Source organism: Acytostelium subglobosum, assembly GCF_000787575.1.
Source record: "Acytostelium subglobosum LB1 DNA, scaffold: scaffold1, whole genome shotgun sequence".
Lineage (NCBI taxonomy): Eukaryota > Evosea > Eumycetozoa > Acytosteliales > Acytosteliaceae > Acytostelium > Acytostelium subglobosum.
The window spans coordinates 1,008,333-1,020,231 of record NW_012236531.1 but is presented as its reverse complement, the minus strand read 5'-3'; the positions used below and the strand labels follow the sequence as shown (position 1 = coordinate 1,020,231).

Below are 11,899 nucleotides of genomic sequence, written 5' to 3'. Positions count from 1 at the left end.
TTGATTGTAAGACCCTGGATGGAATTTATTGAACTCGAAGGATGACCCAGTGGATGGTCAATAGCCTTGATTGATGAATGGACGGACGACGGGTTGTGAAGAGGAAGTTGATGCTGAGAATGATGCTATTGAATTACTCGTCCTTCTTTCCTGTGGAAGGTGAAAACCAGAAAGCTGGTCTCAAGAGGACAGAGTAGTCGGGCTTCTCAACCTTCTTCCACTTCTCGACGCTGCGCTCACCCTTGGCCTGCTCGCACTTGGCACAGAAGCAAGCCTCGGTGTAGACGCTGCCAAACAGCTGATCCCAGAGCTTGAAGAAGAAACCGGTGTGGTATGGACGGTTCTTGATCGAGATGGCGTGGTGGAGGTAGTGCTGGAAGGCGGTGTTGATCACTGGGTGATGTGCATCGGGCCAGCTGAACTCGTAGCCCCAGTGCAAGTAGGAACCGTAGCCGTAGAAGAAGATGGCGTACTGCAGGAACATCATGTCCATGTTGATTGGGGCGATCATTGGGAACAGCAGCAGGGGAGCAGAGCGTACCAGCTGGTCGACGTACTCGTCGGCAATGACGGCGAATGGCGATGGGTTGTAGAACTGGTGGTGATATCTGTGGATGTTCCAGAAGAAGTCGTACTTGTGGCCGAGTCGGTGGTAGAAGAACTCGTAAAAGTCCGAGGCGATCCAGACGATGAAGAACGAGGCGATCAGGTATCCCCAACCAAACTCACCAACACCGCAGTATGCCTTTGAGGCACCACGCTGAGCCAATTGCAAGGCCAAAGCTGGGCAGAAAGTCGCAGTGACCATGCCCTTCAACATCATAATAATCTCATCCTTAACCTGTAGTTGTTATAGTAGTAGTTGTGTAGTTGTTGTTGTTGGAGAGGGTAGTGTAATTATTTTGTTAGTGATCACGTGATCAAAGTGTATGATGTCAGCTGATCGTTATAATGTCAGCTGATCATTATCCGGGTCAGCTGATCAATGATAAACATACCTTTTCTGCGGATGGGTACTTTGGATTGGTCTTCCATCTCCACATCTCGTATGTAGGTTTGACGTAGTACTTGACGAACACGATGCCTGACAGAAGAAGGATAAAGAACAGACCAGCGACACTCAGCAGTGTCCAAGTGGCCATGAAGTTGCCCCACACGCTAATTTCACACAACATCCTGTGATTAATCAATCGAGATTAGTTAGTGAGTAAGTGATGGTCGGTCACGTTTGTCTTTGATTGTTTTTTTTAAGATGACACAAGATACGTACTTGTATTAATAAATAATGTTAATACTTATTATAAGTATGTAATATGTTTATGTGTGTGTATGAACGTATGATTGATGTGAAGTTATGTGTTTGAAGACAGTCTTGAATTGCCAGGCATTGGTCTCCCTCCCTCTCTCTGGTCACTTGAGGGATCATCAACATGATGATGTTTGTTGTTTCAATTTATTTTATTTATTATTTCATCATCATAATATTTATCATAAGAACTGCATCGATTACTTGATCAGCTCGTGCGAACAATGCTCACCCACACTTGTTTCATCACCCCAAATATCTCCCACAGCAAAGAAATCGATTTCTTATGATGACCCCACTCCTGCCCTCAATACCAAAGTTGTGCAGTGAGTGCTCTACACTGATTGTATTGTTCGGTCTTGAATGGTGAATAGCAGTTACTTTAATGAGTAGTAGTAGGTGCCGATTCGTCAATTTGGAATCCTGCAGCATATTTGACACTGCCGCGAAGTCCTTTGAGTGAGTCTGGTTTGAGCTCCAAAGCCATGAATGCATCACCCTTGAATGGTGCATCGATAAGGTGCTTTGTAAGTTGTGATGTGAATCCAAACTTGGTATAATACTCTGGATGACCAAGTACTATTATAGCTTCGTAATGTGCTGTATCTGACTTTAACCAATCCAAACTCTTGTTGATCAATTGTCTACCAATGCCTTGCTTCTGATGTTCTGGTGTCACTGCCAGTGGTGCCAACGATACTGCATTTACAACTCTTCCATCGACCTTTACATCCAATCTAGTATACATTATATGACCAATTATTACATTATCTACACTATCTATTGATGCCACCATTTCTAGTACAACATCACCATCATTCCTTAGTCGCAATACAAGATCAGCTTCATCATTACCACCAAAAGCACGTACATTAACATCATGTATAATGTCTTTGTGTATTGGTAACTGAGCTAGCTGGGTGATGATATTATTGTTGTTGTTGTTATTCATTCTCTTTAAAGTAATAGGATACTATTTGTTTATGTTTGTTTGAACTTGTTTATCAACAGGATGTAGCGAGGAAGTAAACTTGAAAGTGTGAGAATGGTTGAAGAATGTTAATGTCCCGGGAATTGATTTCCCGAATCACAGTGAATGAGATTATTGAGAATGTCTTTTGAATGTTCCAACTAGATGGTCTATCCTTATATGAACTTCAATCTAAACTTATGATCTGACTACTCTGGCATGATTGGATTGCACCAAACTTCAAAAGACACACTTCAACTTGATCATTCAAGTTATGATGATTAGTATGAAAGAATGAAAGAATGAAAGAATGAACATATTACAATGTATACATAAGTGTCAGACACAAGTTAGTTAAAGTAGAGATAGAGATAAATAGTAATGATAGATCAAGTGTTAACACTTAGATTATGGGCCAATAGGGAGGATGCAACAATCAAAGAGTCCACACCCAATCACTTCTTGTTGGCCATAATGTTCTATTATGGATTCAATAGATCACAAGGTCTAAACATGGAGGAGCATGCCAAACATCTGGCCGCATGCATCGATCATTATGAGCCTGCCAAGTGTTGGGCACAAGATCAGTCGCCACAACTAAAGAACCAATCACTGTGGAAGCGTGTGGAGTGTCCCGATGGTCGTCTCGTGTCCAAGCATCCCATCCACGAGTTTCTGCACCAACAGCTTGAACTCGCCTCCTCTGCCTACGACGCCGACAACAACGACCCCAATCTCAAGATCCTGTTCGCCTCGCTGCACTACTGTCTGGCCGTGCTGCACAAGTATCGATGGGGCGTCGAAGAGGACATCAACACCTCTGTCAAGCATCTGTTCATTGGCGCTGAACACGGTGAGATACACGCCTCATACCTGCTGGGCATGGTGTACTACTTTGGCCTCCTGCCCGACCCCAACAAGCAGAACATTGACCTGGGCGACTACCTCCCCCGGACAGAGTCCAAATACCTCGACACCTCGTACCGCTACGTCGGCTTGGCCCACGACATGGTGCGATGTAACTACGTGCGCGCCAACCAGAACTTCTTTCTCGCGCGCAAGTTCATGAAGCACGCAGCAGATCGTGGTATCAAACAGGCGAGGAACATCATTGCTCGCATGTATGTCAATGGCGAGGCTGTACCTCAGTGCGCTCGAGTGGCTCGTGAGTGGTACAGCAATGCCAAGGAACTTGGCATCTTTGGTTACAACAAGATGTTGTTCCAAGGCCGCTTCATTAAGCAGGACTATGATGGAGTGATCAATGAGAAGGCCAAAGTGTCACAGGCATTGACACTGCTCCAATCAATCAGTCTTGGAATCAAAGGGCAGACGGAGGGGTCCAAGCAGCTGCTGGAGGGCATCTCGTTGGACCTGCCCAAGATCTTGGACCTGTTCCGTGAGACCTACCTTCCAACCATCCCCTATCGCTCTATCGTCACCGATCCAAGCATAGTGATTGAAGGCAACTTTGGTCGTATTCAGAAAGCAATGATAGGTGAGAAGATCTACGCCCTCAAGACACTAAAGCCAGAGAAGATAACTGCAGCCATGCTTCCATCATTCCAAAAGGAGATAGAGATATCAATGTATGAATATATCAATCACTCGTTCAATCAATCAATCAACCATTGACACCCAATCAATCAATCACATTAGGAGTCTGGATCATAAGAACATTGTAAAGTACTATGGCAGCACGATCATTGGACATATCAAGTTGGGCATCCTTACGGGTATACTTATGGACTGGGTTCCAAACTCTTGGTCAAGTCTACTTAAGGAAGAGACGTACCGTGTGCGTATCCAATTGGAGTACGCCTTGTATGTTGATGGAGGCGGTGCTGTTCCATCGATCATCAAGACACTCAAGGGTGTTGCACAGGGCATGGAGTATCTTCATCTGAACGGTATCCTCCATCGTGATCTCAGACCAAAGAACATCCTTGTTGAGCAGGATGACACTGCCAAGCTCTGTGACATGGGTATCTCAATGGTTGCCAATACCTCGGCCGCAACATCGGTGTATAGTTGTAAGTCTTACATGTACCTCATTGTATGAATGATCACTGACCCTCCTCCTTGATTGGACCAGTTGCCAACAAGCAAATCGAGCAGTCAACATTAATACAGAACCGAAAGGAGTTGGATGTGTGGACATATGGAGAGCTGATCAATCGAGTCTTGAACACGCTCAATGTTGCCGATTCAAAGTTGACCCAACTTGCGAGCGATATCATTGACCAGAGAGACAACATCACGTTCACAGACATCATTTCACGCATCGATCAGATGTACTACAACGTGGACAATGGTGCTAGCGTCACTGCCTTGGCAGCCCAACTAGGCAATACCAATGTCAATCCAGTGGTGGAAGCTGAGCTCATGATCGAACAATCAATCAGGGCAAAGATGAAGGCCAAGTCCAGCTACCACCTCGGCATGCTTCATCTCCGACAGAACAAGGTGATTGACGCCTTCAACTACTTCAACGAATGTGCCAACTTCTACTTCCCTGCCGCAGTTGCCCTATCCTTCTGTCACTCCAGTGGCAATGGAACAAATGTCAACGCAGAGCTGGCATTCAAGTGGTGAGAGTCGGCCTACAACATGGCACTGGCTCACAACTATGATGGCGTGGAGAAGGTTGAGCTTGAGCTACTGCTGGACAAGCGTGATGAGGTTACTTGCACCCTGGCCTTTTATTACTCAATCGGTAGAGGTGTAGACAAGAACGTGGCCAAGTCATTTGAGCTACTCCAAAGTGTACCAAACACAGTTGAGGGCTCTCGACTGTTGTTCAAATACTGGAGGGAGCAGGAGAAGATGTCGACGGGTACTCCACCAGCAATCAGACAGTCTGACGTGTACTATGATCTGTTCACCAAGTTGCTCCAGGCTGCTTACAAGAAGTACTACATTGGATTGATTGATAGACAGAGAGTACACTTTGACAGTCTGACCACTTTGGATGGAGTGCCACTTACCGACGTGCCGCTCAATGATTGGCTCCACTCCCAAGACTTGCCCATGTATATAATGTGTCATGGCATCAAGTACGAGTTCTCGCACTACAAAGTTGATAAAGAAAACCTCAACACCGAGGCAATGATATACTTTGATGTCCAGAGAATAAGGTAAGTCAGCTGATCAATCTATCAATCAATCACATACACTAGCTCACTCACTAACTTGATCCAACTCATTAGTAACATTGGACAAATGTCAGTCCAGAAGTTTATCTCATTCAGCTACAGAGAGAAGACGGGAGACTTGATCTATCTTCACGAGGTCATTGATTATCCAACTCTACCAGAAGTATTGGAAACACAACAACTTACACCCGATCAACAGATGTCAATGCTCAAGGGATTGTCAGACTCGATGGTTATGTTGTGTGAAGACCTTGACCTCGATCACCTGTACATCAACTTGACACCATCAAAGATTCGTGTCAATCCCAAGACCTTGGCACATTACATCCCCAACGACTTTGTCCTATCAGTTCAGATCAACTTCCTCAATCAAGATCCTGGTAAGTTTGAGTCCGCACCATTCATCCATTCATCGATCACTTACTCTATCACTCATACACTACAGACACAATCAAGGAATTGTCGATTAGATCGTTTGGAGATATCATTAGCCAATTCAATTTAACAAAGGACAATGGCAAACTTAAAGAGCTCCAATCCTCTTGCAAGATATATCCAAAAGAACTTACATTTGACAAGATCTACCAGGCATTGTCCTTGATGTAACCCTTATCCCAATGAATCCCAAACCAAGTGCATCCAGTCAATCAAACAATTGAATTAGGTCCTATATTTGAAGATACTATCATTCCTCTACTTTTAATAGGGGAAAGCATGTGAGTCGTTGATTCTTCTAGGGAGTATATGGTTGTTATGTACAGGCTATGTCCGATCGAATGAGGAACCTCATCCATATCCAAGTCATATTGGATATATCTCCGATGGAAGGTCTACCAGTTTGAGTTTTCCATCATGATATCTTAGTATCTTGACAGGCTGAGCCAGTTTGCTTGCCGACAGTAGGTCTCGGGTGAGATGAGCACCAGCCTCATCATCTCTATACTTGGTCACAATAGTAAGGTCCTTGACCACAACCATTGTCCATACATTGGCCTTCCTCGACGCTCTTAGGTATATAAATTCTCCATCCAACTCCTTGCAACGATTGACGACAAACTCTTTGTCGTCCTCGGAAGGTTTGAACATGTATCTATTCCATGTTGATTGATTGATCGATTAGTATGAATGAATAGATCCAGTGATTAATTGATTGGTTGGATGAGCATACCCATTGTTAAATAGGAATGTTCGTTTGAAGGATCGCTCAATGTATCGAAGTAGTGGACTGCTCTGTGCCAGCCCAAGATCATTCACTCTATCAGTCTTAAGTGGAGTGTATTTCAGTTGTTCAATGATCGATGGATATATTGAATGGAAGTCTACCAATTCGATACTGGTGCCATCCCATTTGTTGTTGTTGTTGATGTCATTGTTGTCGTTGTCGTTGTTGTTGTTGTTGTTGTTGCCATCTGTTAGAATGCACTTGACCATCATGACTCGCTTGCCAGATGGATACTTTGACAATTGATCGATAAAGTCATTGAAGTTTGACTTTAACAATGACTCCTTGGTGTATCGTGATGTCCTTATCTTGCTCCTCCAAGTGACCGTGTAACCAATCAATTCAGCAGCTGACAGACTGTATACCAAGTATGCCAATGTTATATTCCTATCATTTAAACTCTCCATCTTTGGTACCAAGCAATTATTAAAGAAGTCAAGGTGGTACTTGTTGTCTTCTTCGCCAAGGAATCCTAATATACATCTATATTAGAGTTCATTACATAAGTAAGTAAGTACCAATGATGTTGTTGGTTCTTGTTTGTTCATTGTTTGTTCATTGTTTGTACCTTTCCATCCACAGCCATCGTACCCAATGTTGTTTGGAGTACTTCCGATAAGAGACTTTACTGTCATTTGGTGCTGTTTGAATGATTGATTGATCAGGTCAGAGGTGGACGACCATCATTCAATCATGCTTACCAGTAACATACCTATTCTATCATTGTCGCTCAATTGCCTAGTACCAACCACTATGTTCTCCTCTACACGTACAAGTGAAGGATCTGGTAGTAGATCTTTATAATCATCGTTCTCAGGTTGTTGCATGCTTGCTTGTTTGCTTTAATAAGTTAATAAGTCAAAGTACTCTCGCATGCTCTACAACTAGAGTGACTGAGTGAGTAAGTATATACTAATATCTAAATATATCTATTTGTATACAACAACTGTTGGCAATAACATTGCAATCGCTCGGCGATAACAACTCATGAATTTAAGTTGAGGGGCACCTGACTCCGAAACACTCAACTCAAACGACACTAATGGTAACCAAACTTTGACCAACAGAACTTCAACAAAGAAAGAAGTGAATGAATGACAACAGACCAAACAAATAAACATAGTAATAATAATAATAGTAATACAACAATCAATATTAATGAACGACTGAAGAGGTATACATATCAAAGAGATCGTGTTGAGGAGAAGAGACGACTAATGTGTTTGTATGATCGATAGATCATTGACCGAACAATTCAAATGATTGAACAATAGTTTGGTATGGCGAGTGTTTTAATGATTGATTCGATTGGAGACCATGGTGATGGTCATCATCATCATTGAGTGAAGGTAACAAAGTTCGAGAGTTGTGGGAACCCAACAGTCACATGACACACAACCAATGGCACCCTAGACGTCTAACTATTCTCTATAACCACTGCTTCCATTCGACATTTATGGTCATAGACTGGAATGGATTAAAGTAAGGTGAATATAACCTGTCTACCAATCTATCTATCATTGAATGAATGATGTTTATAAGTTCGTACATTGAATACCTTTCTTATTCCTCTCTCATCATCATTCAAAAGGGTACATAGCTAGGCAGCTACCTACCCTCGCCATTGGACCCAACAATGATTACAATAACAAGTGTCATCGACATCAACGCACACACACCGGAAGTTGGTCGCACGCCTCACCCCTCGCAGTCAATCCAATCAAAATCATCTGTTGCTTGCAGGAGTCGAAATTTCTGTTACGGGACATTAATTCGTCGCCTGTGAGCGAGTGTTAGGCAGTGGCAATATGCCAAACATAGTTCGACACCCGCCCATAACCTACCATATTGACTCGCTTCACTCACTCACTTGCGACAGACACACTTGGATACTCAGGCACAGGCAGATCATGTCGGGATCGTCTAGGTCATGTCCGTCTAGACCATGTGACCCTTCCCCCGACCTCCCCAACATGGAATCCAAAGCAAGAATAGTCAAGAAGGAGGTCCTAGAGGTCGACCAAGACATTGTCTGGAACTGCCAATATTCATGGCTGACCATTGGCTATTTAAACAGGACCATGGTCATTCATCAAACATCATCCAAATCAACAAGTAATAATTCTAATACTTTAAAGTTTCAATCAATCAAATAATCTTCAAAATGAGAACCGTCTTTGTCTTTGCCATCATCCTTATGATCGCCGCCGTCTCCTTCGCCGCCGTTGAGGAGGCCAACGGAAACTGCCCACCAAACACCGACACCCGTACCTGCATCTGGTTCAACAACCTCGCCTGTAACGCCAACAAGGCCTGCCCAACTGGAAAGACATGCTGCGCCAACAACTGTGAGTCCTTCTGCCAGACCAACTCCTGCCCACCAAACACCGACACCCGTACCTGCATCTGGTTCAACGACACTGCCTGTAACGCCAACAAGGCTTGCCCAACTGGTCAGCTGTGCTGTGCCAACAACTGTGAGTCCTTCTGTGCTTAAGACCTTAAGTCTTCCGAGTCTCCTCACCCAGGACATTTCTTTCTAAATAAAGAACAACAACCTTGTTTATTCATACATATAATTGTTAATTCAACGTACATGTTTGAGCGAATTATCGAATGATTGGAATGATTCCAATCACTTACAAGTGTACCCTCATTTTCATGGATGATGTGAGACCTAGTGTCAATCTACAACATGTCACCAAATAGACTACTTGGTCGCCCTCGTTTATGACGTTCAAATTGATTGACTTTGCTTAGGTGATGGAATTACACCAGTATGACATCAGCCAGATTAGGGGGCGCTAACTCATTGTTGACGACATGATCATACAATAGCAGGAACAAGCGTGAACGAGTGAGCGAGAAATACAAGCCAACAATACAGTGGGAGGAACACCAGTTCCAAGTGTTTGCAAAGTTTGAGGATCGATGACCATTTGATGTGCTCGATGCACTAATCATGTGACCATTCCAGTCATCATCCACCAACAATCAATCAATCAATAACACACACTAATCAATTTGACAGGTCTTCTGACGACGCCTAATATTGGGCGACCGAATGAATAAATAAATGTGTGATGGGTACCCCATTATTATGTTATAAATAACCAAAAACTTGAAGTTTGGGATATTTATTTAAATGATTCTTCACTTTGAAGAATAGGTGTCAAGTGATTGATTTGTTAATGTGGTGGTGATGTGTCAATTGGATAAAGATGAAGTTTCTATTGTAACCATAGTCACCCCACGGTTATATGGTATGGAAGCACCCACATGTGTCTGCTGACCCATTTCCAATCAAAATCACTTCTTCATCATCACCACCTCTTAATCTGAACAACATACATCATAGGGTCACCCTTCTCCCTCCCTTTACCCCTATCCCTACAAATACATATCAAGTAGTTGTACCCCTTCGACAACACACACACACACTTCACATTAATACCACTCGTCTTGTTAAGGATTGGGCTAGACTGTCACAACTCTGTGTGAACCCAAGGGAGATTGAGGATAACAATAAATACAAGACATGTCAAACATACAATCTTTATACACTTCAACATACACTTGAATAGTAACAAATAATAACTTTACAAAGTTTAAATATACATATAATATATACACAAATGAGATCATTCTTCATCTTGTCTGCAATCATTTTGTTGGCCACCGTCGCTATGGCCACTGAGGAGGTCGCTGAGGTTGCCGATGCCTCTGGATCAATGGGTCTGTGCCCACGTAACACTGACACTCGCACCTGCATCTGGTTCAACAACTTGGCTTGCAATGCTAACAAGCCATGCCCCAACGGTCAAGCTTGCTGCGCCACCAACTGCGAGTCCTACTGTTACCCACGTCGCCCAACCCTCTGCCCACGCAACACCGACACCCGTCAGTGCATCTGGTTCAACAACCTCGAGTGTAACGAGAACAAGGCTTGCCCAATGGGTCAGACCTGTTGCTCCACCAACTGCGAGTCCTACTGTTACCCAAAGGCCCCAGTCCCCACCTGCCCACCCAACACTGACACCCGTCAGTGCATCTGGTTCAACAACACTGCCTGTAACGCCAGCAAGGCTTGCCCAACCGGTTCCGTCTGTTGTGCCAACAACTGTGAGTCCTTCTGTTACCCAGATGTTCCACAGACTGCTTAATTATTAAAATAATTATTGCCACTCCTTTATTATTATTCCAAATATTCAAACCGGTTTCTTTACACTTCAGGCTTTCCTCACATAGGGGGACTCGGGAAAGGGTGCCAAACTCATAGTTGAGGAATTCCTGAAGTGCTTATTTTTGTCATTGTCCTACTTGAAGTGAATCCAAGACATTGAAGTCGTTCTGATCAAAGAGGAAGATGCTTGTCTTGGAGTAGTATATCAGTCTGCAATACAGGTTCTTGGTTTCTTGTAGTGAAGATGAGGCTTTTTTGAAATAGTTTCATTAATTTTAGTTTGGATATTTACTATAATGAAGTACCTTAATATGGAGTTAATATAACTGGGTAAAGGACTGCAGGTGTCGCCAAATATAATGAAGTATTTTGGATCCAGACACACAAGTAATATAGTTATATAACTAATAGGATAAGATAGATATCAATCAGAAGGATAATATAGACACCCAAGGATTTAAGATGGGAATAATTGGATGAGCTTTAATGAATGAGTACAACTACTATATGTACCAGTTGTGATTAGGTGAGTGCGTATATTGTATGGAACTGAGTGTTTGTTAACTGACACTATGGGAAGTGGTTCGATTGAGTATAATACCAATAATCTATTATACCAATATCCGATGTGAGATGATCTAGATGTAGTAGTCCATACTACAACGAGCGCGAGTTAGTGAGTAAGATCACTACATTACTCTTTTTTTTGCTGCCAATACCAAGGCAAAAACAGAGATATCTTTAGTATGGTCTCACCTGCATTTTTAGGAAAGTGGTTAAATCCGCCAGACTCAAGTTCTGGTCCGCAAGGTTCGTGAGTTCGAATCTCACAGAATGCATACAAACCCTATTGCCACTCATCAAAACCCTATTGCCACTCATCAAAACCCCTATTGCCACTCATTGTAACATGAGGAACTTCCAGAGTCGAATGATTCGTTTTCCAAAGTGTTTTGATGTCGCTTCGCGCACTCAATCACTTCATTCGTTCATTCATAGACAGTGGGTCTTCAATTACTAACTGTCATACTCTCAAGGTATGTCCTCTTGTTACACCAATCAA

The 11,899-nt window shown here is 43.0% G+C and overlaps 6 protein-coding genes across 6 annotated transcripts; 4 read left to right on the top strand and 2 right to left on the bottom strand.

Annotated features, from left to right (window-relative positions):
- Positions 1-133: 133 nt before the first annotated feature.
- SAMD00019534_004240 (hypothetical protein) lies at positions 134-1,175 on the bottom strand (the record flags this gene model as incomplete). Its single annotated transcript, XM_012903857.1, has 2 exons — positions 134-841; positions 999-1,175. The coding sequence occupies 2 exons, from the start codon at positions 1,173-1,175 to the stop codon at positions 134-136; spliced, it is 885 nt and encodes a 294-aa protein (XP_012759311.1).
- A 1,482-nt stretch (positions 1,176-2,657) lies between these two features.
- SAMD00019534_004230 (hypothetical protein) lies at positions 2,658-4,871 on the top strand (the record flags this gene model as incomplete). Its single annotated transcript, XM_012903856.1, has 3 exons — positions 2,658-3,865; positions 3,936-4,309; positions 4,372-4,871. 3 exons carry the CDS (start codon positions 2,658-2,660, stop codon positions 4,869-4,871), a joined length of 2,082 nt encoding a protein of 693 aa, XP_012759310.1.
- Positions 4,872-4,886: 15 nt separating this feature from the next.
- On the top strand, positions 4,887-6,037 carry SAMD00019534_004220 (hypothetical protein; the record flags this gene model as incomplete). The annotated part of the gene is made up of 3 exons (XM_012903855.1): positions 4,887-5,413; positions 5,486-5,811; positions 5,877-6,037. 3 exons carry the CDS (start codon positions 4,887-4,889, stop codon positions 6,035-6,037), a joined length of 1,014 nt encoding a protein of 337 aa, XP_012759309.1.
- Positions 6,038-6,232: 195 nt separating this feature from the next.
- Positions 6,233-7,480, bottom strand: SAMD00019534_004210 (hypothetical protein; the record flags this gene model as incomplete). Its single annotated transcript, XM_012903854.1, has 4 exons — positions 6,233-6,521; positions 6,600-7,136; positions 7,222-7,294; positions 7,366-7,480. The coding sequence occupies 4 exons, from the start codon at positions 7,478-7,480 to the stop codon at positions 6,233-6,235; spliced, it is 1,014 nt and encodes a 337-aa protein (XP_012759308.1).
- A 1,374-nt stretch (positions 7,481-8,854) lies between these two features.
- Positions 8,855-9,193, top strand: SAMD00019534_004200 (hypothetical protein; the record flags this gene model as incomplete). The annotated part of the gene is made up of 1 exon (XM_012903853.1): positions 8,855-9,193. A coding segment is annotated over one exon (339 nt), but the record flags the coding sequence as incomplete, so codon positions are not given.
- A 1,095-nt stretch (positions 9,194-10,288) lies between these two features.
- SAMD00019534_004190 (hypothetical protein) lies at positions 10,289-10,816 on the top strand (the record flags this gene model as incomplete). Its single annotated transcript, XM_012903852.1, has 1 exon — positions 10,289-10,816. One exon carries the CDS (start codon positions 10,289-10,291, stop codon positions 10,814-10,816), a length of 528 nt encoding a protein of 175 aa, XP_012759306.1.
- Between the last annotated feature and the right edge of the window lie 1,083 nt (positions 10,817-11,899).